Source organism: Calliphora vicina, chromosome 2 (assembly GCF_958450345.1).
Source record: "Calliphora vicina chromosome 2, idCalVici1.1, whole genome shotgun sequence".
NCBI lineage: Eukaryota > Metazoa > Arthropoda > Insecta > Diptera > Calliphoridae > Calliphora > Calliphora vicina.
This window is the reverse complement of record NC_088781.1, coordinates 32875061-32902696: the sequence shown is the minus strand read 5'-3', so window position 1 is coordinate 32902696 and position 27636 is coordinate 32875061. Positions and strand designations below refer to the sequence as shown.

Sequence of the window (27636 nt, the reverse complement as noted above, 5' to 3'; positions counted from 1 at the left end):
TATTCGGCCAAAAAATGAGTATAGGTTTTATTCAGAAACAAACCAAAACTTTTAAAATAAATTTAATTTTAGAGCATGTTTCAGCTCATTTATAGGTGCCCTGCAGTACCAAGAAATATTATTTCCAAATAAAAAAGATATCATAAAAATCCATATTTTTGGAATCTACGTAGGATATCTAAATATTCATAATACAGTGAGACCTCGATTATCCGTAATGGTCGGTACCGAGAGCATTCGGGATAATCAATTTTCCCGGTTAATTGATCCATCGGTTGGATGAAAGACGTCCAATTTGACGGAATATCGTTTTCAGCATTGAAATCCTGCACCTCAGGATATGCTGGACAGTTGTCCAATAGCAGAATGATTTTACTATCATCTATTAGACCGATTTTCTTAAAATGCTCTCTAACTTCTGATACATTTAATTTTTCCAAATTGTGGCAGCTATATAATCAGCTGAAGATTTTTCTCCCACAGTTTGTGAAAACCATGTCGCTTTTTTGTTTAATTTTGAGTGGAATATTTTAGCCTTTTCCTTCACTGTTAATCCAGAAATTGGAACCATTCATAAACTGCAAAATCTACTTTTGGTTCTTCAGCAGTCTTTAAAATTATTCGGTTTCGAGAGCCAATAACAGCATCACATTATTTTTTATAATGTCTAACACTAACAATCCGCTTCTCAAATTTCTAAATTAAACACGTGTACATATGAAAAATTGTTCGCTTCATAATAGAGGTAATTACGGTTAATCGATGCAAACTAATTTAAATCGATCCAAAAATATTTTCTTTTTCATTCCCGGATAATTGATGTTGCCGGTTAATCGAATCACGGATAATCGAGGCCTCACTGTAAAATGTTTCGATAAAAGAAAATATTTTGTCGTTATCATATAAAATCGATTCTTTTATTTTTTCACAAACATTTTCCGTTTCAATACGAAAATAAGAAAATATTTTCGAAAATTATAACAAGCAGGCATTGCAAATACAAATAGTTACACAATTTTTTTTATTTTTTAATAGAATTCATCATAGATTACAACTAGATAGGTATGTATCACACATACATATGTATGCATGTGTGAAATCATTGTAGAATTAGCAAGGTACAATTATTAGAAAGTATGTTCTCAATTATACATTCCCTATAACGTCAAACAAAAGAAAATAAAAAATATAAAAAGGAAATGCCAAAAAAAAATGATTGAATTTAAATTTTTATTACAAAAATTTACTAACAATTGAAGAAAAACTATATTTTTTAATAAGTGTTTATAATTTCAGTTAAAACGTAACAAATTTAAAAAATATCGCGGTAACAAATTAAAAAAAGTAAAGTGATTAAATACATAGTTTGACGTTTTAGGGGTGAATATTGGAAACTCTGTCTAATAATTGTACCTGGTAACTGATTGTACCATGGTGTGAAATAAGAATAATTTTGTCAATTTTTTTATTGACATTTCCCACTCCTTCCGTTCCATGTATTTATTCTAAGAAATTCATGTTTTTATTCAAAATAATGTGTTTCTATAATAATAAAATTTTGGGGACAAAATTGGGGACTTAAATTTTAAATGCGGTAAATGAGGTAAAATTTGTCTGGTAACATAGAAGTTTTCAGAATATTCCTTTATTCAATATGTGTATACTTATTATAATTATGACATATTAATCATACGCATATTTGGTCAATGCCCCAAAAGTGTCTAACAAATTTATTATTATTTATTTATTATGATTTATTATGTTTTAGATGCTTCTTTTTAATTTTGTAATTATTAGGATATTCATTCGTATAATGATCGTTCGATTAATTGAATAATTTATTACGAATAATTATTCGAACAACTTAAAAAGTACCATTTTCGAATAACGAATAATTCGAACAATTTTATGTAGAATAAGCGAATAAAACGAATAAATGTACATTAGGGATATAACTAATTTTGCCGAAATTTTTGGCATACCACCACGTGACGGGCAATATTGTATAAGTAATGAAAATCATTTTTTTAGGTCATTTGGAATCGAAAACATCATGCACCAACACCGATTTCTAAAATAAAACAAATATTATTTTCTCTGAAAAATTATATAAATAAATAAATATTTCAAAATGTTTAATTTAGGACTTGAACCAATGAAAATAAAAGGTACGGAATAAAATATTTGTTATTTAGTAAAAAAAATTATGAATGATTTTGGAATTGATTTCGAAACAGACATTTTAGGGTGCAAGGCGAAATATTAGCAGAATCGCAATTAATAGTCAAAATATTAACTTAGATTAAAGCGGTGTTGAAAGTTATGGCGAATTTGATTTTGAAACGGTTGTCGAAAGTGATATTGAGGATCATATTTATAATGATTACGTTGAAATAGACGTAGGCTATGATCTTAAAATATATATAAGTGATGTTATTAACCGCATACGTAAGTGTTGCAAAATATTTAATAAATCTAATAATAAACACAAAATATTGGAATTCGTCTTGTAAATGATGTAAAATATAGTTGGACATCTTTTTGCGTATTTATAAATGTGTCAATCATACACCGTCTGTCTTCAAATTAGCCACGTTCACTGTAAATGATATCAAACTTTTGACAGATTTGTGTAAATCCCTAATAACACTTGATTTAGCAAAGATTCGGCAACGTTTATAGGGCTTGCGGGTATAATACAATTTTTTATATATTATTTAGAAAAAGTGAAAAATTCATTTATAATTTCTACATTTTTCATTTCCGACCCTATAAAGTATATATATATTCTGGATCCTTATAGATAGCGGAGTCGATTAAACCACGTCCGTCTGTCTGTCTGTTGAAATCTATTTTCTGAAGACCCCATATATCTTCAATAATTCTGTCAGACATGCTTTCGAGAAGTTTGTTATTTAAAATCAGCAAAATCGGTCCACAAATGGCTGAGATATGAGGAAAAAACCAGGACAACCTCGATTTTTGACATATTTTTTACCTATATCTGGATTACTAAGTCATTAATATAGACAATGTGGATATCTAATGATAGATATTTCAAAGACCTTTGCAATGACGTATATAGTAAGTTGGACCTACAATGAGTCAAAATCGAAAAAATATTTTTTAACCCGATTTATTTTTTTTCACCAAATGTTTTTTATCGCTAAATATTAAAAAAAAAAATACCATAAACAAAAAAAAATGAAATTCGAAAAATTTAAAAAAAAAAAAAACAATTCGGAAAATTTTTGTTTCCAAAAAATATTTAAAATTTTTATTTTGAGGTATAATTTGGTGAAGGATATATAAGATTTGGCACAGCCGAATATAGCTCTGTTACTTGTTCAGTTTTAATTTGGCAAACATTTACATATCAAAACTAAAACTGCACTTTTCTGGTAAAGAAATCTATATATATAAAAATGAAATGGTCCATGTATGTAATGACATCACGTGAGAACGGCTGGAGCAATTTGGCTGATTTTTTTTTATTCGATTCGAAATTTTCAGGAGATGGTTTGTAAAGAAAAAAAATTAAAAATTCGGAAATTTTAATTTTTAATATATTGCATTCTCACTTTCCTAAATAAGAGACATTTTTCGGAAAAACTTGAAGAAATAACATTAGTAACTAGCTACCGGTCGAAGCCGGGGCGCTCATCTAGTTTATTAATATACATATATGAATAATAACCACATAAAATAGAAAGTGATTTCATTCCCACTTTAGAGGACTGGACTAATGGGTCGATTATGGATGGCAACCGAACTTCAGTTGCCTTGTCAGCTGCCTAAATGGTATTACAGATGGCAACTGGCAGCTATCATTTCTGTTACCAAATTGGCAACCAGAAATATATGGTTGACCTCTTTTCAACGCAACTCAAGTTCGGTTGCCATCCATAATCGACACATACATAAATAAAATATGACAATATTTATAAGGCTGTATTTGATAACAATAAAGAAGTCAACAATGTTAATCAAATTGTCTGTGACATATTATCATATAGCAATTGAGAGTTCGTTATTAATAATTTTCGGCAAATTTGTCGATCTTTCCAAACCACAATCATTTAAACATTTAATTTTGTTTGTTTATTATTACTATAATCAATTATTCATTGCTTTGACCTATGAAAATCAATATTATTCATTTAATTCTGATTATGAATAATCAAAACGTTTTATTAATCGAATAATTGATTAATCAGGATGTTAGATTAATCGTAACATACACATCGAATTTCGTATGTATCAAATCCATGTCACAATCGTGTGAACACACCTTGATATTGCAAATATTAAATATATTAGTTTACTATAAAATCGCAAACAATGAAATTTTAGCGATACAGAATGATGGAGAAACTATATAAATACTACAGGAAACCTGTAATGTACTGCAATTTCATTTATAAACGACATCATTGCCTGTCATTAACCATAACAGAGTTTATAGTGTAACTTATGCGATTAAAAGCTCGTGCTTAAATGTCAAACCCCTTAAATATGCAACATATCAATTGATTTGAACATGTTTCCATACTTTACCACAAAACCACAAAATGATTGAAAACAATGACAACAAAATTACTACACTCATACACAATACAAATTGACCTAAATTTTTAATAAAGATTAACTTCAAAACTTAATGGTCAAACTATGGGGGGTAAGTAAATACCAACTAATTTATAAGTATACGGCAATTTTCATTAAAAACAACCATAGAAGAAACTTAATACAAAAGAGAGTTCAGGAGTAGTCTTCAAAAACAATAAAAAAAAACTCAACTATTGTAGAAATCAAGAAAATTCTAGAAAAAATTGCTAAATTATTACAAATGTCGAAAATGTTAAAATTGACCTCAATTTTAGAGTCACCACAAAACCACTTGTATATTCTAAGCATTTAATGAAGTTAGAATTATAAACATGATTTAGAAGCACATACCTCACACAGAAGTAAAACGCACTTCATAAAATATTGAGAACTTAAGTAGTAACATTTATATTTTATTTTTTTATTTTTTTTTTTTTTTGAAGTTGTTGTTTATTTACTTAAATATAATCGTGTATTTATTTACAAGGAATCTTAAAGTTGTTGAGGTGGGTTTTGTTTCCTTCAGCAAAACTTTAATATTGCGTGTAAGAGTTTGAGTTTTCTTTTGAGGAGGTCATTGTATAGACTAGAAAGTAGGGGGAGGTTCTAACACAAATACCTTTTGTGTCCAGTTTTTTATGTCTGCATGTCATTTAATTTATGACTATTCATGTTGTTTTCTTTACTCTTTTTTTAATATTTGGAGCCAGATAGGTGTTTTATTGGAATTTTATTATAAATTGTGGTTTTAACACAAATTTTAGTGGGTGACTAACTAAAGTTAAAAGGAATTTAATAGTGAGGAAGGTGTTTTTTTAGGTTGCGATGGTCTGAGTTTGCAAAATTTAAATGGTGAGTTTCTAATTTAATATTTAGTTAGTTTCTGTTCTGATAATAATTATATCCTACACCACCATACTGGGTATTATGCGTTTGTGCTGATGTTTGTAACGCCCAAAAATATTACAATAACTTTTTGAGTATTCAGCACAAAAATTGGTTAAGATCTAGCTTAAGATTTATTAACAAGAGAGGGAGTTTTATTTTTTTCTAATTCCTTGTTCACACTAATAAAAATAGCAAATAAACGTACATATCTTTAATAATAACAATCAAAAAAGTATGCAAAATACAGCGAATCGTTAAAAAAAATCAGTTTGTCACTCATACTTATAAAAAAAGTTTATTAACATTTCTTTTCTGAAAATCTAACAAATAAAAAGAAAAGTTCTGGAGAAAGTTCAGCGGAAACATAAGAAGAGTAAAAAAACAGAATAACATTCTATCGAAAACAAACAAAATAAGTATGTTGTTGTTTTCCACCACTTCCTACATTACCAGCTACATTCAAGTGGTGCTTAAAAGGAATTTACCAGTGACCACTAAACAATAGACCTCCCATTGCGCGTATTAGTTTTTATTAGGTGTATTATAAAATTTAAGGCATGTGTGTTCTACCTAAGTAGTAATTTTATCCCTTTTAGACATTAATTTTCACTTAAGTCTTATTAGTTGACTGACTTTAATGTAAATATTTTTTTTTTAAATTTACATGCATGAGAAATGAATTGCTAACTTTTTACATCCCAGGTAGTGTGGCGTGAAATCAATTGTCACTTTTGTGCCGCTAAGTTATCTAGAGTGTAGTACAAAGATAATACTGTAACCAGTGGTGACACTAATGATAATTTAAATCACTACACCATTTCCAATTGTTTTTCAGAATGTTTGATTGATTTTGCCATTCCGTTTTTAACACATCAAAATATTTGTAGCAGACCCGAATTAGTATGTATATTCAGGGACCTCATACGATTTTAAGATGATCTAGCTATGTCCGTCCGTCTGACTGTCTGAAAAAATTAAAATTCGTATTCAATTATATAATGTATATAATCAATTATATCTTTTATTGAAATTGAGCGATCACCATGAAATTAGGTCATGTCTATATGAAATACTTATGCTCGTTAAAGTGATTTTCGGAAGCGGGCCTTCTATGGTATTCGTTCGATTCGAATCGAATAATTTCTTACGAATAATTATTCTAACAATTTAAAAATTACCATTTTCGAATAACGAATAATTCGAACAATTTTATGTAGAATAATCGATTAAAACGAATAAATGTATATTTAAATTTACTAAATTGCTTAAAATTTTTCATAATTCCAAATTTAAATAAGTAATAATAGCTCCAAAATGGAAACTAAAATGTTTGCTAGTCAATTGTTTTGTAGATTGTTCGGGAGGGAATCTGATCAGAATATATCTGATGAAAATTTAATGATGGACTTTGTTTTCGAACATTATCAATACTTGAATTGTTAACCATAATGTTATTTTTTGTTTTTCTTTAACAATGAAATATTAAAATCATCATCAAAACTTCATTCTTTAATTTTTAAAAAAAAAAATTAAATAATTCGAATAATTCGATTTTAAACGTGTGATCGAAATATTCGAACAAGTTAAAATCTCTTATTCGTTTTATTCGAACAAAAGAAAAATCGAATAATTTGAATACCCTAGTAGATACTAGGGTATTCAATCGGTTAACCGTTAATCGGTTAACCGATTAATTTTGGTCGGTTAACTGTTCGAATAATTCAAAATTGCCGATTTTCAAATAACGAATAAACCGATTAATTTGTGTCGGTTAACCGATTAACCGAAATTTCTTTTTTTGCACTTTAACATAATTTTTTGTTTTTAATTTTCCATTTTAATTCAAATACAAATGTCAAAGTAAAATTACATATTTTTTCGAACATTCAAGAAATATGTTTAGTGAGTATTATAATAACTGATATATTTAATTTACATGTAATTGTCGGATGAGAACATAATAATAGACGAAACTGGAGACACTACTGAAATAAGTTTTTTTTTCACAACTTATCGAAATTATTAAAAGTATTTAAAATCTAAATAGTCCAAAAAGGACTCCAATGGTATAATGGAGGATTTTTTATGCTTAGAAAAAACTAAAAAAATAACTAACAAATTGGATATTCTTTACCTTGTCTTACTTTCGATTTCTCCAACATCTACAATCAGCGTGAGAGTTTTTTCCAAGTCGAGTTTTATTAAAACTAAAGAAAATTATTTACTGTTTGGTTGAATTGTTATGTTTTGTTTATTTTTTATGTTTTTGTTCATTTTATTAATAAAATACTTCAATAAGTGATTTAGTTTCAGTTTAACATTTAAATATAATTTATTCGGTTAATGGAATAATTTAAAATTAACCGATTATTAACCGATTAAATCTAAACCCCGATTAATTATTTGCTCGATTAACCGATTAAACCAGAAACCCGATTAATTGAATAGTAGATACCTATATGAATTAAACATTTATGATAAAGACCAATTTTGGGTGGACATTTGTATGGGGACTAGGTGAAATAATGCACCGATTTCAGCCAGTTTCAATAGGTATCGTCCTATGTTTAGAAACGTGGTTTAGAAACTTTTTTTTTGGAAATAATTCGGTATCTCGGGAACTATTGGAGATATTGTTACGAAATTTCACATGATTGGAGCTGAGTTGATTTACGTTTGTTCAGCTTCCTATTTCTAATGGGGGCCAGTGCGTTGTCCCTCGAAGTTGGTCTCAAATTTAAAAAAAAAAACTCCCAAAAATCCATTTATGATCCGAATGAGCTGAAATTGAAAATGTTGAAGAGATATTAAAATTTATTGATTTATTATACCCTTAACCTTCGTGAGATGGGTATACAGTCAGAGACTAAAGACATCTCAAAAATATTTAAACTTTTGTCGAGTGAATTTTATCATATTTTTAAGAATTACCGTTATGTTTGTAATTTATTGTATTTTGTTATTTATGAAACTAAATAAAACAGTATACTTTAAGTTTTCCTTAAACGTTTACTTTTCTTTAAACAATCAATATTTAAGATTGTATTTAAACTTTAGTCTCTGAGTTTGTAATTCCGTTTGTAATTTCTACATTTTTCATTTCCGACCCTATAAAGTATATATATTCTGGATACTTATAGATAGCGGAGTCTATTAAGCCATGTCCGCCTGTCTGTCTGTTGAAATCAATTTTCTGAAGACCCCAGATGTCTTCGGGATCCAAATCTTCAATAATTCTGTCAGACATGCTTTCGAGAAGTTTGCTATTTAAAATCAGCAAAATCGGTCCACAAATGGCTATGATATGAGGAAAAAACCAGGACAACCTCGATTGTTTACCTATTTTTTACCTATATCTGGAGTACTAAGTCATTAATATAGACAATATGGATATCTAATGATAGATATTTCAAAGACCTTTGCAACGACGTATTGGACCTACACTGATGGACGAAAGTCACCGCCATTTCCCTTCAGAATGTTTAAAGGACTACCACGTTATAAATATAATTGAAACACAAAATTTTATTTTTTCAACAAAAACAATAATTCAATTTAATTATACTTCAGTTAAAACAAGTCTTTTTAACTTAACCTAATTTACAAATACGTACCGTGGCGATCCTTTACACATCCTAAAGAGGAAATGGCGGTGAATTTTGTCCATCAGTGTACATCGGAAAAATATTTTTAACCCGATTTTTTTTCACCAAAAGTTTTTTTTCGCTAAATATTAAAAAAAAAATAAAAATTTAAAAAAAAATTTAAATTTAAAAAATTAAAAAAAAAAATCGAAAACATTTTTTTTCCAAAAAATGCAAAAAAAAAAATGTTTATTTAAATATTTAAAATTTTTTATTTTGAAGTATAATTTGGTGATGGGTATATAGCTCTCGGCACAGCCGAATATAGCTCTCTTACTTGTTTTTTTTTTAATTTAACTCGATCTTTTTATTTTAAATAAAATAAAAAAATGCTAGCCAAAGTTGGAACATGTAAAAAGGGTCGTATTTTTTACGCTTTTTCCCAAAAAAGACCATATATCTATTCTTTTGTAGAAACAAATTTTCTTCGGGATTATGTTTATAATTTTTATATGATCAGGAATGAGAACTTAATGCAAAAGCGTTTAAAGTAAATTTTGGTTCACTTAAACAGGCTAACAGCCGCAGACCCATCCAAAATTGGCCAATTTAAAAAAAAATAATAGGTTTGATCCTCGAAAAAGCTCCACATTTGTATAACCCTATATGTTTCTTAAACATTTACAAAGTTTTATTACTATCACATGGTAAATAACGTAACAGTAGGAAATTTTCTAAAAAAAAACTCAGGTTTTGGAACACATTTTCCCCGTTTTAGGAATTTCGGTATTTCAGAACTCGAATATCAAATAAAATGTGCAACCTATAAACGTTAACTGAATTTGATAAAATTTTCAGCATATGATTCTTAGATGAAGAAGAATCATTTTAGACCTTAAAATCGAAAATCGAAAAAGTGCTAAATAATGGCCACCCTAATGTGCATAAATTAAAAAAAAAAACAATCAAAATTTATAGAATAACTTTCATTTTCCTTTTAACTAATCAAATTAGCAATTAAAAATTATTCCAAATCAAAATGAGCTATAAAGAGCACTCATTAAAAATGCAATTAAAAAATCCATTTGAAATTTCGACACATAAAACTTCTATTACACCCAATAGTTCTAAATCTATTGTATGCAAATGAATTTTAGTTTTTCTTGTTTTCTTAGACATTCAATACATGTATTTTTATGTGTGTGAGTGTGTGCCTTTGCACAAGTATTAGTGTGTTTATTAAGTAAATGTGTGGCATGTGGCATTTGAAAAGGACTTTAGACCATGTTGTGGACAAAACAAAGTTCAGTCGTTAAATAAAAGTTAACAAACGTGGTCATATTAAAGAAAAACACCGAAACACCAAGCGTAAGAAAGGTTAGAAGGAGAGAAATGAAAGGATTTAACAAACGTTGAATACAAACCAAACAAAAACCTAGAAACACTTTAAAAAAAACAATTTCCCAGTAGTAATGTGTATTTTAAAGTTTAAAGTGCATTTAAAATGTCTTTGGCCCTTAATGAGGACAATAGCCACTAGAAATAAACGAAGAACTTTTGAGAAACATATCGATGGTTTTCCCATATATCAATGGGGAAGGTGTGAATAAAACACTTTATATATAATTATCAAATAGTTTAAAAGTCTTCATCAAAACTATCATCGCAATAAGACGTGGGTGCTAATCGTTATTGGTGTTTTTGAGTGTGTTTGAAACTTTTGTTTAAATATGTTAGTAAATTGCGGCCAGATTTTACAAAGGACTGGAAATGTGTTATATGCGTGTAATGAATATTTGTGGGAAAATTTTATAAATACACGACCGGCTTTTATTGAAAACATCAAGAAATTTTTACAATTCTACTGTTGTTTGTGTTGTCATTATTATAAACGTAAAAAATCGATTGATGATGTAGAAATAAATAATGAAAAACCAACTATCGATATTAATTACCCAAAGAAGGAGAATTTTGAAATTAATGAGACTGTGAATACGCCTATAATATCCTTAGAAACTATGGATGAAATGTAAGTGTAAAAAAGTTCTAAACAAATATTTGTTAAATTTATATATCGTGTCTTATTTAGAAATTTCTGCTTGTCTTAATTTATAAGTTTTGCTTTAATGAAATCACGCAGTTTATTTTTCGTTTGTTTACTTCAATTTTTTGACATGCTTTTTTAAGCAAATTTACATTTTTATAAATTACTGCTACTTGTTTTATGTATGTTTTCCATTAAACATTTGTTCGTTGAACTGACTGACCCTTGGTTGATTATCGTTATACTAAGTTAAAGCTTATTTAAGTTGTTTTGTTTACCTTTCTGTGTCATAAATAATTTGAGCACTGTATTTCGTTAAAATATATAAAAAATCGACGAGTCATTAAACAAGCTAATATATTTTTTTTTTGGATTTATGTACATAGTTGAAAGGATTTGTTTGTCCTTGACATGTTTTTTATAATATATTTAATGAAAGGATTTATGTAGATGGCTATAATTTGATTAAAACTGTGTTTACTAAAAATGGTAAAAAAATTAAATAGTCTGTAGTTTGAATACTTACACAAAACCACTTCAACGAGAATAACAACATCATTCTCAAGTGGTCTTGTATATTAGATTTTAAATATATTTTTGATGTCAACTAGGGTTTTTATCCCGGGAATTTCCGGTACAAATTTCCCGGGAATTTTGCCAATTTTTCACTTCCCGATTCCCGGGATTTTTAGTCGGGAATCCCGGGAATTAAGAACTGACGAAAATACATAGAAAACAAGTTAGAACTCTATTTTTTCACCAAAAAACAGTGAAAAGTTTTTTACAGTTTTTTGCTTATATCTCGGCCGCTTATTATTATTACTTATTTGGGATTTTTCGTATGAAAATTTAAAAAGTGAATTCATTATTTATAGAATTTATTTCTTATTGAATCATTCTAATAAGAAATAAATCGAATCAAAAATCGATTAAATGATTAAATTGTTCTTTAATTCAAATCTATTACAAAAAGGCTTAAGACAATTTTTTCGATTAATTTTGTAAATGATTTGATTTAACAAAAATTTAATTTAATTAAAAGTTTGAATAAATTCTGTTATTAATTAACTTTAAAATTAGGCTTTGTAATGAATCTAAAAAATTAAATATTAGTAATGGATTTATGGAATGAAAGCCTGATATTCTTTAATTGAGGATTAAAATTTTAGTGAATTAAGCTCAAATTTAATTAATTAATTAATTCGAAGCTTAGATATTTAATAATATAACACTAAGTTTTTATATGAGATTTGGCTATAATATTTCTAATTTACAGTATCATTATATATTTCGGGAATAGCCAGGTACCCGGGAATGTAGAAAAGGGTCGGGAAATTAAAAACCCTAATGTCAACAAGACTGACACAATATATTGGACTAAAGTTTTCGGAATATTTTTTCAAACAAGTAGCAAGAATTCCGTAAATGGGTTTAAACTAGGGATGTCTATTATTCGAGTTTTATTTTAATCGAATAAAAATTTAAATTTGTTATTATTTCAATGATCAATTAATTGTAAAAATTTCTTCGAAAATAAGAGTAACGTGTAAAAAATATTATTAGAATAATTTAATAAATTTTAGTTAATAATATGGTAACAATTTTACTGATCTTGATGTGTTAATCCAAAGTCGTTTGGAAAATAAATGTACAAAGAAAAGTATTTTGTAATAAAATTAAAAAAAAAACTGTTAATCTTATTTCTATGAGCTAATTTTTTCCAAATTTTCTTTAAATTGTCCAAAATTTAAATTTAAATTTTTTATTTTCACTTGAAAATAAATTTATTCGATTAATTAACATTTATTGATTTATTCTTAATTGAAAAAATGTTATTCATTCGAATTAAAAATATAGTTTTTCCTCGATTATTCGAATTATTTTAATTCGAATAATCGAAGAAATTAATACAACCCCTGTTTAAAAGTTTCATCATAGACTTGTTTGTACTTAATGGGTCCCTTATTTGATCCCACAAGTTCTAAATTTGTTTTCCGTCATATAAAAACGAATTACTGATAATTTAAATAGAGGTTGTACGTTTTATTTGACGTTTCGAGCAGGCTTGCGAGTATTGGGGATTTGTCCAAAAATATGGGTATTTTGGGGACAGAAAATTTCGTTTGGGGACTGGGGATTTTATTGGGGATATATTAAAATATTTCTGGGATTTTTTGGGGATAAATTATTTAGGATAGGTTTGTTTTTACTATCGATAATAGAAATAATTTAGCAATAGGTGAAATTTATTTCATATTATTTGAATAGAAAATGGAGATGTTTAGTGCTATTAAACGTACGTATCATAACATAGAATATGATACAATCTTTAAATACAAATCAGTATCTCCAAAAAGTTTTCTAACAATTTTAAATGGTAAAGTTGTATAAGAATAACCAATTATTCTCAACTCGGTTTATGCTAAATTTTTTTAATATTTGAACAACTAATTTGATCGGGTATTGGCCAATTAATTTAATACTAGGATCGCCTGGTGGCCGAAATTCGACCACTTTTAAAACGCTTTTTACCATTTTATAGAAAGAATTTTTATACCCTACACCACCATAGTGGGGAGGGTATAGTGCGTTTGTGCAGATGTTTGTAACGCCCAAAAATATTAGTCCAACACCCACCTTAAAGTATACCGATCGACTTAGAATCACTTTCGATGAAATTTGGTACATATTATTTTTTCGGCTCAAGGACCAAGCCTATTGAAACTGGCTGAAATCGGTCCATTATTTCACCTAGCCCCCATACAAATGTCCTCCCGAAATTGGACTTTATCTGTCATAAATGTTTAATTTATATATGTATCTCCACAAATTCCGCTCCAAATAAGTTTTATATACACAAAATTCATGTCACCAAATTTTGTTACGATCGGTCCATAATTAGTCATAGCTCCCATATAAACCCGCTTCCGAAAATCACTTTAATGTGCATAAATCGCTTAAAAATGTTGGTATACACACAAAATTCAACATAGTTAACTTTAATATAGACTTAAATCATACGACCTAATTTCATGGTGATCGGTCCATAATTGGTCATAGCCCCCATATAAGGCCCACTTCCGAAAATCACTCAAAAATATAAATTATTGAAATTTTAAAAGAAAAATGTTTTTGCTCTTTTACTTAGTGTAGGGTATTATATGGTCGGGCTTGACCGACCATACTTTCTTACTTGTTTTATATTGTGCACATCTAGAGAAAAAAACTTCTAAACCATATATGTTTCATCAATATTGGTGGACAATAACATACGTAAAAGTGTACCACAAAAAAACGTGTGGCCTATTTATATATAAAATAAAGTTTTGTTTTTGTGAAAATTTCAAGAAAAACAATATTTGGGGATATTTTTTTAATTTTGGTTGGGGACCGAGTTTTGGGTCAAAGTAGCAATAGCAAGTAGCAATATTTTTCAAAAAATTAAATGTTAAAACAAATCCAATTTAAAATAGTTTTTGTTTTAAGTTACCCTTAGATATTTAAAAATAAAATATAATAATTTTCTAATACCAAATTTTAAGTTTTCAAAAATTTTCTTAAATAAATTTCAAAAAATTAAAAAAAATAATCATTTCAGATTCTAATAAATAAAAAAAGGTAAAAATGCAATATAAATATAAATTTTTTTAAAAAAATTTGGTGAAAAAATTAGTAAACTAAATTGTGAAAAAAATTTTCAAACATAAAAATTTTGAAAAAAAAATTCAAAATATTCACGAATTTTAAAGAATTTTCAATGTAGTTTTAACAATTTTTAAATTTAAACAACTTTTTAAAATCAAATTTTGTATGGAAATTTTACGTTAAAACATTGTTTAAATTTAAAATTTTTTTATGAAGATATAAAGCTTTTAAAATATGCTTGAAATGTCTACCGAAATTTCAAATTTTGTATGACTCTGGCGTATAAATCAGGCTGAATTTGACCGAATGCTTTGGGGACCACTGTGGTTTGTGAATTATTTAAATAGACCTGCGACTTTTGCATTTTGTACTTTTTTCTCTGTTTAGCATCATAGTAAAATTTTTTTCAGTACAGAAAGAATCCATAGTTTCTTTATGTTTTTAATCTTAACTCGAACATAACATTTCATGAATTTGCAGATGTCATTAAATCATTTACTATCAAAAACATTGACATGAATCAACTGTTTGATGGATTTTTAAAAATAAAAATATATTCTCAAATTCAGTTACTTTAAATGCTTTTGTAAGTTTTATGTACTAAAATATAGCTTGGTGTGGGAAATGTCCTTTTTTCCTCCACATTGATCCACGCCTACTCTAAGTGATGTAGGTTATACAAATATAAATGATTTCATTATTCTAATGAACTATTTAAACCATTAATCACTGTATGTAGTGGTCATATGTGGTTATAACTAGACGATGATTTAGCTAATTTATGCAAATCGTTAAGAAATGCCACAGATTTCTTACAATTGGAACAACAACAACTATAAATTGTAACTATAAAAAATTAATGACATTCAAATTTAATGAGTTTGTTAATTTGAAAACGAAGTTGAAAATAGAATATAAATTTAGCAGTATGTATTTGTTGAATATAACTGTAATAGTTTTTCAACGCAACATTGCATGAGTGAGTAGTTTGGTGAATAATTGAAAACGAAAACTTTTTTATGGGAGAACACTTATAAATAAAAAATATGTTTATAAAATGAATTTGCTATACCCTTTTGAAATTTACATATGATCATTTAAGCGACTCACTTGGTATTGAGAGGACAAAATTGATTTTGTTACCCAGCCTCAAAATAAACCTTAGTTTGTTTTATGACGTTTTCCAAAATAGTTTGTGCCTAGTAATAACCGTTAGTGAAAAAAAAAACATTTTCTCCCAAGAAAACATTCAATTTAGGTTATAATTTGAAAGGATCTTTCATGTCACATCTAACGGAATATTGGGATATTCCACAATTTGTATTCCACAAGGATTTTTTTTGAAAATTTTAAAAAATTACATGATTTATGAAGTGAATCCTTAATTGTATTTTCAATATTCATATTAGCTTGAGTGTTTTTTAAGCCCGACAGAACTTGAAATTTAAAAAATAACACAAAAAAGTTAATTTTAAGCACGACCTGGGAGAACAATTGACAGGTCCATTTCTGGAAATCAAGTTATCGCAAAATTTTGATTTCAATAAATTAATGGTTGCGATCGCCGTATGTCCCGGTCAATGACATTCATATTTTTAAACAAAAAATCATTGATCATGGTGCAGTAACGATCTTCATTGAACATAACACGAGATCCGGCTTTATTTTTTATTAAATAAAGTCAGATGATGCCACTAGCGTGTAAGTCGCAGCAAAGAGTAAACTTTTCCGGATGTAATGGAGTCTGTAGGGTCTATTGCGGCAATTCTGTTTTTTAAAAATTCCGTTAAGCCAAAAATTATCCTCATCGCTGAACACAATTTTGAAATAGATCAGACTTAAAAACTATTAACACTAGATCCAAAATATTTTGGTAATCATCATAAACAAAGTTTTATTTTGAGGGAAGTAACAAAATCGCTTTTTACTATGATTCGGTCTAATGATCTTTAATTGTTTAAAGTTGCAAATTATTGTAACCATTACGAATCTAATGCTTGATTAAAACTCAAATCTCCTTTATATTTATTAAACAAAGATTTCGCTTTTAAACCCTTTTAAAAAAATTTGTTTACCCTAAGAGTAAAATCTGTTTATAAACCTTTACAATCATAAACTTCAATTATTCAAAATGTATAAGTACTAGCTATAATACTTAACCTCTTACAAACGCTATAAACAAATTAGTTTACCTCTATTTTGCAATATATAAAAATATGTATATAATATATAAATATGTTATTGTAGTTTAGCTAAAGGCAGGCTGTTAATAATTTATTTACCTAAAACTAGCTAATAGTAAATGGGAGTTTACAACAGTAACAATTTAAACGAACAAAATAATTGAATTAAGGACACAATTAAAGGTCGAATACGAATTAGTTTTCAAATTGAAAATGTCTATTTTATTGGGTCTTTGAAGCATTAGAGTGAAATAAATGATTGTTGTTGGCTCTTTTAAATTTTAACAATTTATCAATAAAAACAATTTATTTCAAATATAGTTAATGGTGTGTTAATAATTCATAAAATTTAATAAGTTGTCATGTTGACATAGATATGACAATAATAAATGGTGATGACTAAATACACATATATAAATTACTACGACAGATACTAACTGGAGTTCAATGAACTTAAATTCTAATTTAAATTGCAGACACAGGCCACATTAAAATTATTTATAAGTAAATAGACCACAGGTATATATATCTATTTTTATGACATCAATAATGGCACTGTAATGTTTTAGCCATAAAAATTTGAATTTAAATGAGGCGTTAGAAAGCGTGTTAATAAATTGTCACGTGAATTTGTGGTTTTGAGAAATTTATGCAATACTTAAAATAAAATCAAAATAAATTGTGTTCTAAAACTTCAGTGGCTGAGGTGTTCTAAAATATTTAATGAAAACACGTAAGAGACCTATATTTGGCAGTGCCGAATCGTATATACCCCATGGCAGAACAAGCAAGGTACAATTATTGGAAAGTATGTTCTCAATTATACATTCCCTTAACGTCAAGCAAAAGAAAATTAGAAAAAAAACAAAACAAAATGTCTAAAACAAAAATAAATGAATTTGTGTTTTTTTTTAAACAAATTTTTACGTACTTACTTTTTTTCGTGAAATATTTAATTCAAATTAAAATTGTTCCAAATATGTGTTGGTTTTAATATAACGTGCCAAACATCGCGATAATAAAATAAAAAGTGAAAACTCTCCCTAATAATTGTACCTGGTTGATTCTGCCATGATATACCCTTCACCAAATTAGACTTTAAAATACAAATTTTAATATTTTTTGTTTTTTTTTTTGATTTTTTAAAGAAATTTTTTTTTACAGATTTATTTTGAATTTGTTAAAAACATTTTTTTTAAATTATTTAGTGAAAAAAAATTTACGACAAAAAAGTTTTTTTTTGTGAACAAAAAATCTGGTTAAAAAATATTTTTCCCCATTGACCCATTGTAGGTCCAACCTATATAAGTCGTTGCAAGGGACTTTGAAATATCTATCATTAGAGATCCATATTGTCTATATTAATGGCTTAGTAATCCAGACATAGGTCAAAAATGTAGGTTGTCCTGGTTTTTTCATTATATCTCAGCCATTTGTGGACCGATTTTCTCGATTTTAAAAGCAACCGAGCCGGAAGAATTCCGGAGATATTTATGTATGAATAGTGTATGTAAGTTATTTGGGGGCTTCGGAAAGTTGATTTCAACAGACAGACAGACGGACATAGCTTCATCGATTCCGCTATCTATAAGGATCGAGAATATATATACTTTATAGGGTCGGAAAATTATATTGTGGAAATTACAAAAGGAATGACAAACTTATACAACCCTTCTCACGAAGATGAAGGGTATAAATGCAATGAGTCGTAGCCAATTTTTTGCTGAATATTTTGCCTTCAAAAATAAATTTTCATAAAAATTTAATTGAATATACATAGTCCCTCGAAATAGTTACATTTATTATTTATGAGATCTTAAGATAATGGGAATAAAAATAATCCTTAAACAAAGCAACGAAAGTATTTCAAATAAATTTGTAGTAAAAATGTCTCTATAAAATTGATGTATGCCAAAAATTATCCAAAATAATGTTTTCAATATCTTTTACTTTTAGTAACAAATCTTCCCAGACGTCCATTGAAAACGTAAAGGAGCCAGAACAAACGGAAATTGAAGGAAAGTCAGAAGATCTAGAGAGGCAATCAAATAAAACACCAACACCTTCAGTGAAATCGACATCATATTCACAAAAATCGACAGCATCTGCCCAATCCAGTAATGGCAGTAGAAGCCTAAAAGAAGACTCTCCAGAGAAGACTATGGCTAAAGCTGATGATGAAATAAAATCGGTTAAAGAAAGTAATGATATGGTCTCAACACCGCTAACAACCGTTGAAGGCACATTAACTGAAGCAGCAGAAATGACAGAAGTAACAAGTGAATCGCCTACTAAGTGGATAACAGGTGAAGAAGTTTTACAAGTGGAAGATGTGGTGGATAGCGTTAGTCTCAATGCCGAAGAAGAAATTGAGGAAAAAGAGGAGCAACTGGAACGTAATGGCAGTTTAGTTAGTTTGCAGAGTAAGAGCGAAAGTATAAAAACACAATTAGAGGATACACCTCCAGTACTATCGAGGACTCAATCTGCAAAATCTCTAGTTATTGAAGATGATATAGAAGATAATAGCAGTTTTGTTGTGGTCGAAGATGTAGATGAAGTGGAAAATGTAGTAAATATAGAAAACGTAAAAAATATTATTGAAGATAGCAAAGCACAGGGTGATGCACCCCAGTGTTGTTCTAAACCAAATTCTGCTAAATCGCGAACAGCTATTAGTAGGCCCCAATCGCCTACTATAGAGGAAATCAAAGCTTTATCGCGCAGAAATTCCATGGTAAAATCAATGGAGTTACTTTATGAAAGGCCTGCATCGAAACATGACTACATAGATAATACCACCGAAACTAGTTCTCAGTCCAGTGCTCAATTAAACAGTAGTACCGGTTCTTCTTCGATACCCTTGAAAGTGCTACATACACCGTTAAAACAAAAATCCAAAACTACGCATTTTCTTAAAAGTCATCGAAGAGTTTCTCCCGTTAAGCAATCAATCAAAATGGTACAAGCTGAACTGTATCCGGCCACCTTGCAGCGATTTGAGAAACCGCGTGAGGCCATAATGAAGACATTCGATCAACTAGACTCCTCAAATTGGGAGGTGGCCATGGTAGGTCTCAAGAATATGGTGAGACTAATGAGATATCATCCGGAAAATTTGGATTCACAAATGCATATGATATGCATACAATTGACCAAATCCGTAAGAAATCTAAGATCTCAAGTATCAAGAGCAGCCTGCACAGCGGCCACAGAACTATTTACTTTAAAATCGCGCTATTTGGAACAAGAATGTGACGATTTGGTTTGTGCTCTCTTACATCGCACTGCCGACACGAATCGTTTTATACGTGCTGACGCCATGCGGGCTCTCGAATCGATGTGTGATAATCTAACGCCGGCGAAAATTTTAAACATTTTAACTAACAAAGGAGCTCAACATCCAAATGCTTTGGTACGCACAACTGCCGCAAAACTATTAAATCGTTTGGTGGAACGCTTAAGTTCCGATAAAATCTACACCATGCCAAGAGACCAGCGTGATAAGTTCTTTGTGACTGGTGCTAATCTTTTGCTCGAAGGCAGCCTAGAAACGCGCAGCTATGCCAAGTCATTATTCAAATTACTCTCCGGTCATCCCAGTTATCCGCGTCTATTACTTGAGGTTATTCCAGCACGTACATATCGCAATATTGAAAAAACTCTCAAGAGTATACGTTAAATTTTTAGTTCAAATTATTAGTGTGTACGGTTATTTATTAAATTATAGGATTATATATGTATATGTATTAATATCTTGTGGTATTGTAAATAAAAACGTAATTGTTACTTTTCTTAAATAAAAAAAAAAACCGAAAAGTTCATAGAACACATAAATATACATGCATAATGAAAATATATAGAATCATTTATGTAGAATTGATGTTTCAAACATTTATTCCTTCATTAAGACACTAAAATTATCATTTTAGTTTGTAATTGAATAAAATTTTAATAAAACATTTAAATTTATATAAAATACGTATAAATTTAAAAAACTTTGTAATCGAATAAAATAAATATTTTGGCTTAAAAGTTTAAACGAATAAATTTATTGTTTTATTAATAGTGGTACTGGTCGTAGCACATTACTGAAAATGCAAAAATATTCAAAACTCATTTTATGCTGTTACCCGTTTCGCAAAAAATCGGTACAATATCTTATAAAGTTTACAGATAATTTATTGAATTCAAAACAAGTAAGAACGTATAGTCGGTCATGCCTGACTACATGATTACCCTATACTGATTAAGTGGGAGTTATGACCAATTACGGACCGATCGCCATGAAATTGATTTCATTCTATATGAAATTGCGTTCAGTTAAAATGCTTTCTATTTACAAAACGAAATCAATTAATATATCAAATTCTCTTTATAGCCACAATGAAAAATATGTAGTATATACAGGTAGGCCTCCATTTACGCGGTTTGCTGGGCCCAAAAAAATAGCGCGTAAATCAAATTCCCGTAAAACGAGGTTCTAATTTAGAACGAAATGCTTTTGTGGGGCCAATAAGTTTTTATTTGGCGTAAAACAATACATCAGTCAATTGGGACCTAAAAATCGCGTTAAAATAAAGTACCGCGTAAATGGAGGCTTACCTGTATATTGATTTTGCCATTCCGATTTGACCCCGTTAGACTTTTTATTGTAGGCTTATCCTAATTCGCAGGTCTATGGATTAAAATATAGTAGTTTCCAAAAACCGAAGAAAATGAAAAAAGCGGTTTCGGACTAGATAATATGTTCAAAACTCGTAAAGGACGGATTTATTAGCAGTCATAACATAATTTGATTGACTAATTTTTTTCAAAGAACTAGTAACATTCTTTATTGGTAGGTTTCCAAATATGGATTAAGCAATTAATCAGGTATGTTCTGCAAATCACATTTTATAAAAGTGGTTTGAAATCACATAAAAGGTGTTCTGAGCACATAATTTTGTGATTTTAAAACGTTCAACAAAGTCACTAATGTTTTCAAATCACTTGGTTATTTCTGCGGCTATTGCATGGAAAATATTAAAATAAATTATTTAAATAAATTAAACAATATGTCCTTTATTAATTTTCTTATAGAATTACTTGTTTTATTAAAAAAACACTTAAAATTTAATAAAAATCTAGAGACACCTTTTCTGCTGTAAAAAGTTTATTTGCTTTTGTGATTTCTTTTGTGGTTTCAGGTTTGTTTTCAGTTGTCAGCTGTTTATGATTTTCGAAAATACATGGAAGCTTGCCAGACTAAAATTTTTTAATGTCTGTCTAAAATATGTTCAATATCTTTAAATTAATTATAGAATTCGTCATAAAATTTATAATATTTGTTAGATTATATTATAAGTTATCAATATGCGTTAAGTTTTTTGCGCAAATTGGAAAAAAAATGCAACAAAGTTGAAGCAAGTGGTAACCAAAAGCAATTGTGTACTGTGGCAGCTTTGCTGTTTTGTTTTCTTTTTGACATAGTGGTTGAGCTTGCGCCATAGTTTTTGCAAAATGTTTATAAAATGTAATTCCATTCTTTTTAATTCAATTAAAGATATAACAGAAGCTCCAGGCATTTTTTTATTTTCACTTTAATATTTCTACAAAATTATTTGCAAAACAAAACATTTAAAATAAACGAATCAGCTGTTTTCTTGTGCTTTCGAAAATTTAAAATCACACCGAAAAATACAATAACAGTGTGATTTACAGAACAGGCACAAATCACACGTGTGATTTTAAAACGGTATGTGATTTGAAATCACGTGGATTACAGAACATACCTGAATGTAATAAAATATTAAAACATAAAATCCATCCAGTTACATCGATTTGACTTTAGATAACTTAAGCTCACAGAATCATGAACATATTTTCCGGTACTTCTTTAAATCTCTGTTATGTGTCTCAATTATAAAAAAAAAATCGTATTTATGTTATAATCTTAAAATTCTAAAATACAGCTATTTAATGTTAGGCCTACTTTTTCCATTCAAATTGCTTTGTTTAGTTTCGGTTAAACCGAACAAGAGATTATATTTTCTAGTAATAAAAAACATAAAATTAACCAAATACAAATTTTTATATAAAATGTAAAAAAAATCTGTGCCGAAGATAATAATGTTTAAAAATTTATTGAAAACAAATACTGATTAATAATTTTTGAATTTAAGTAATTATATAAAATGGTCATTTCGTCTATTCACGCAAAAAATGCATAGGTATCAAATTATAATAAATTTCTAAATGAAAACCAACTTAAATATTTAATGTACTGATAATGCCCGTTCAAATCCCTGAGTTGCATCAAAAATTTAAAAACAAGTATCTACGACTTTGTACTTTATCAATAGAATATGTACAATATATTTCAAAGAAATTATTAATGATTGTTAATAGCACTATCTGTTTCCACATTATCCAAGCAACTAGCACGTGCGTAACGTACTGCTACCTACGATATTTGCCACTACCACTACGTTGTTCAGAATGGCGGTTGCCACCATTGTTGTGTTGACGTCTTCTATTATGATCACGATCTCGTTCGCGATCACGATAACGATCTTCGCTACCGGTACTATTTCTTTGGTAGGGACTGGTATTTGTGTGGGCTCTTCTCTGCGATGAGGCGTGCTTTGAAATATTGTCTTGGTGCTTACCAGAACCTGTGGGATAATCCGGGGAGTAACTGCTTTGAAAGGGATTCTGTGGTGAGTTATCATTATAAGGAGAATAATTACCACCCCTCAGTGATGAATTGTCATAACTAGAACGTTTATTATGGTGACCGGGAGAATTGTAATTTCTCACTGGCGATGGCTGTGTGTTGCCTTGATACTTGATGGTCAATGTTTTGCGATACAGCGAAAGGCCTTGATACAATTGCATGGCATAGGGCAGGGAGCATTTATGAACGTAGGTGATAAATCCAAACGTACGCTGTCTTCCACTCTGGTCCTTTGGTATTCGCGCACTCTTAATGGGGCCCGCTTGTAAGAACACTTCATATAACATATCGTCCGTTACTCTTTCATCCAGATTCGCACAAAACAGAGTTCTTTTTTCCTCATCATCTTCATCCTCACTTTCATCGTACACTTCATGGAGATTTTCCTGACGCATTGGTATTAATTTTAAAAAATTTATCACAAAATTTTTTTTTTACAAACGTCAAAACAATTATTTTCTACAAATAAAAAAAATAAAACATAGTGACATATATTAATGCTGAAAATTGGGAAACACCATGCGTTAATATTTAGTAGCATGAAGATGCCATACTATTTTTTAAAATTAACAGAAATTAGAGATGGATTGTTTGTGCTAAAAACCACAAAGTATACAGAGGTGTCAAATTTGACAGTTCAAAAACACTAAAATCAGCTTTTTTTTTAAATTGTTCCGATAGAAAGAGAAAACAAATTTGCGGTTTAATACAGACAGTGCGTTAAAACAAACAACTATATAAATAAGCACAAAACCAAACCAGTTGAAATTGTTTCGAGAGAAGGAGACAAATATATTTTTTTTGTGGTGTCGCCTCTGTATTGTGATAAAAACGACACGATTTCTCTAAATTCACGATATGTGAATTTTTTATCAAAAATAACGCAGCTGAATGAACACAGAAACAGGGCATTTTTTTTTAATTGCAGAGCAGCATAAAAGGTTATTTTGTTTGAAATACATACAAAATTTAAACAATTAATGAACAAACTTTAGATAATGTAGCTACCAACAGAATATTTTGAAGGTATTTAAAATTAAAAACGGGAATCAAACGTATCGTATTAATATTTTAATTAATAAATGCGAAAATATTCAGCGTGCACATATCTCGTTTACCGTCATCGATAGGACACAAAAGTATTAAATTAAATGTTCAAACTCTTTCACGGTTTATCACACTTGATAGTTATCGCGACGGTTTTAAATTAGCTGTAATATGGCATTCAGAAGCCTCTTGACAGTCTTTTACATATACTGTTTGTCAAAATTTATAAAAATTGAAAGCGGTGACATAGGCAACACGCAACTTGAAAACAATTTTAGTACAAATTGGACAAAAAAATGTAATCAGCTGTTTTCTTGAATGAAAAATTGAACACCAACTTGAATGTGAAATTGAATGCAAGTTCGTTTCAATTCTTACAAGTGTGAGTGTGTTAGTAAAAAGTGTGAGTGTATTAAAACTTGAAAGGCAAAACTTGATCGTGTAACCCCAAAGTAAGACAAAATGTTAAAATAGCTTGTTATTTTTGTTTTTGGTACCTTATTAAGTTCTGTAAAAGATTTAGAAAAAAATTAGCTGTTCACCAAATATGTTAAATTATGGTTCACTGACTACAAACATTTTAATAATTAAAATTTTCAGTAGAAAATTGTCTAGAATTGCAAAAAGTTGCTGAAAGACACAAAATTTAGGTCGTATTGAATACAAAAAATATTAATGGCCTTTAATTTCTTTTGATGGCGAAGGTTTTGCTCCCAATGAAGGAAACCTCTATAACGTTATTGTGAATTTAAGGTTTTTGCTTCGATACGCCATGTTTGTTGAAATTCTTTAAATATGCATATCGTACATGTATTTTTTTTACCGTGTATATTGTGGTTAGTGTTTTGTGTCTACGATAATTACAATTATACTTCTCATGACTCGCAGCTATTGTATATATTGCAATATTGCTTTGTTTTGACATTTATATTTTTTACAAACAATTTGTTTCTGTTTATAAACGATTCTGGCGTATAATTAATTTGTGTTAAAATCTGGTTTTAAATTCGGATTCTGAGGATTAGAACGATAATTTTGGACACAATGTCTTATCAATATTATTTTCAACAAATACAACGCATCCAACAATTAGCGGCTATGGGAATGTATAATGTTCCTGCGAATTTTGCATCAATACCCTTAATGCAATTACAACATCCTATGTTTCCAATGCCCAGTAATGATATTATATTGGTTGAAAGTGAGGAGGAAAATGAGGTCGATGATGTCGAAGAAAGAACATTATTTTGTGCAAATCTTAGCGAAAAAATAACGGAAGAATTACTGTATGAAGTATTTTTACAAGCTGGACCACTCGAAAAAATTTATATACCAAAACAAAATGGCAAAAATCGTTCATATGCTTTCCTTACATATAAGTACCGTTCCTCACCATCTTATGCTTTAAAACTTTTTCAAGGACTTCAATTGTTTGGAAAAAGACTAGACATTAAATTTCAGCGGTCAAATTCTAACGGGCATAACAGGAGATAAGAAATTAAACTGCTGATTTTATTTTAGAAAAAAGCACAGAAGCTGCTTCGTATATAGGCGGAGAATTTTAAATTGCAATAAAACAGAGACAACTTTTTATTATCCGTGGTCTCCAGTAAATTTCCATTCCATTATCCATTTCTTATAATGTTTCTCTGCGTAAATGGGTTGGATGATGGTGACATCTAACACCATCCCGCTGAAACCCCATGTCTTCCATATTAATACCTTCCAATTGAGACATGAAAGAGTCATGCATGTCTCTATACTGCTCACCGTTTATTGTAACATTATAGACATCGTTATTTGTGAATAAATATGGACCAATGATCCAAATTGTGTCAAAATTGTACCTCCAGATTACGCCAAGTAAGCACAAGCCGCGACGGTCATAAGCATATTTAAACATTAATGCCATAAAAGTATCTAATTAAGAAATACAAATAGAAGGATATTCAAATTATTTTTCTCTCTTTTATTTAAATTTAAACTTCTTCGCCTCTATAGAAAACACTCTTTACATATTGCAATTGCATAAATATATAAAATATGAATACATGTACAAAATTCTGTAATTGCTACAAGAATGTACAAATTAATTTTTATACATACGAAGGTTCACTAACATTTAGAAATAAAAGGTTTTAATTATAAAATAAAAAAGGTTTCTTTGAAATTCGTTGTATAATTCTAGATAATTTAAACAGTTTTTGACTATTTAGTTATGGAGTTATAAACTTTAAAGGGTTCTTTATATATAACGGTAAATATCTTCTATATTTAATAAATTAACTCAACAATATGGCTATCATTGAATGGATCTTAAAAATACCTTTCATTTTATATTTGAAAACTATATTCTGTTATTTCAGTTTTTTAAAACATGACATTTTAATAAATATATATTTAATGCCTAACATAAATTCAAATTTACTGTTATATATTAAAATATATTAAGTCAGAGCGTTTTTAAACATTAATGTTTAAAAATACGTTTATATAACATGGTTATACTCTTAGCAATGACAAAACAATGGAAACTTTTAAATTTCTACAAGAAATAGGACGAAATAAAATTGGTTTAGTCACCAAACATATATTTTACCGTTATTAAAATGTTTATTTTATTTGATAATTTAATTTTGGAGTAGAGTAGAGTCAAGATATACGAACATTTAAAAGCCAAAATAATAAATGATTTTAATGCTGGATGGAAACAAAAAAACTATAATAAATATTCAATTAAAAATCAGCAGTTTAAAAAATTATAAACAAACTTCGTGAGACAGGTGCTGTTACGAGGAATACCTTATTAAACTACCTCAAGACTCCCCTGGAGGTTATCAATAACTTAATAGCAGGGCAAATGAGACGTTTTACTATCGGCTCACGAAAAATTCTTATTGCAAAAAAATCCTTATACAA

General features: G+C 28.8%; 3 protein-coding genes across 3 annotated transcripts in view; 2 read left to right on the top strand and 1 right to left on the bottom strand.

Annotated features, from left to right (window-relative positions):
• LOC135951310 (uncharacterized) overlaps window positions 1–20792 on the top strand; it is a 61754-nt gene extending 40962 nt beyond the window's left edge. Inside the window, exon 9 of the mRNA XM_065500935.1 lies at window positions 18909–20792. Coding sequence (XP_065357007.1) covers window positions 18909–20634 — 1726 coding nt within the window. The 3' untranslated portion in view covers window positions 20635–20792. The remainder of the gene's footprint in view (window positions 1–18908) is intronic.
• A 2480-nt stretch (window positions 20793–23272) lies between these two features.
• On the bottom strand, window positions 23273–24097 carry LOC135951875 (RNA-binding protein 7-like). The gene has a single exon (XM_065501619.1). The coding sequence runs from the start codon at window positions 24063–24065 to the stop codon at window positions 23394–23396; it is 672 nt and encodes a 223-aa protein (XP_065357691.1). The 5' UTR covers window positions 24066–24097; the 3' UTR covers window positions 23273–23393.
• A 1664-nt stretch (window positions 24098–25761) lies between these two features.
• On the top strand, window positions 25762–26211 carry LOC135950377 (RNA-binding protein 7-like). Its single transcript, XM_065499924.1, has one exon. It carries the CDS (start codon window positions 25762–25764, stop codon window positions 26209–26211), a length of 450 nt encoding a protein of 149 aa, XP_065355996.1.
• Window positions 26212–27636: the final 1425 nt, after the last annotated feature.

Coding starts and splice junctions, on each gene's coding strand:
- LOC135951875 (XM_065501619.1), bottom strand. CDS start 24,065: ATGCGTCAGGAAAATCTCCATGAAGTGTACGATGAAAGTGAGGATGAA.
- LOC135950377 (XM_065499924.1), top strand. CDS start 25,762: ATGTCTTATCAATATTATTTTCAACAAATACAACGCATCCAACAATTA.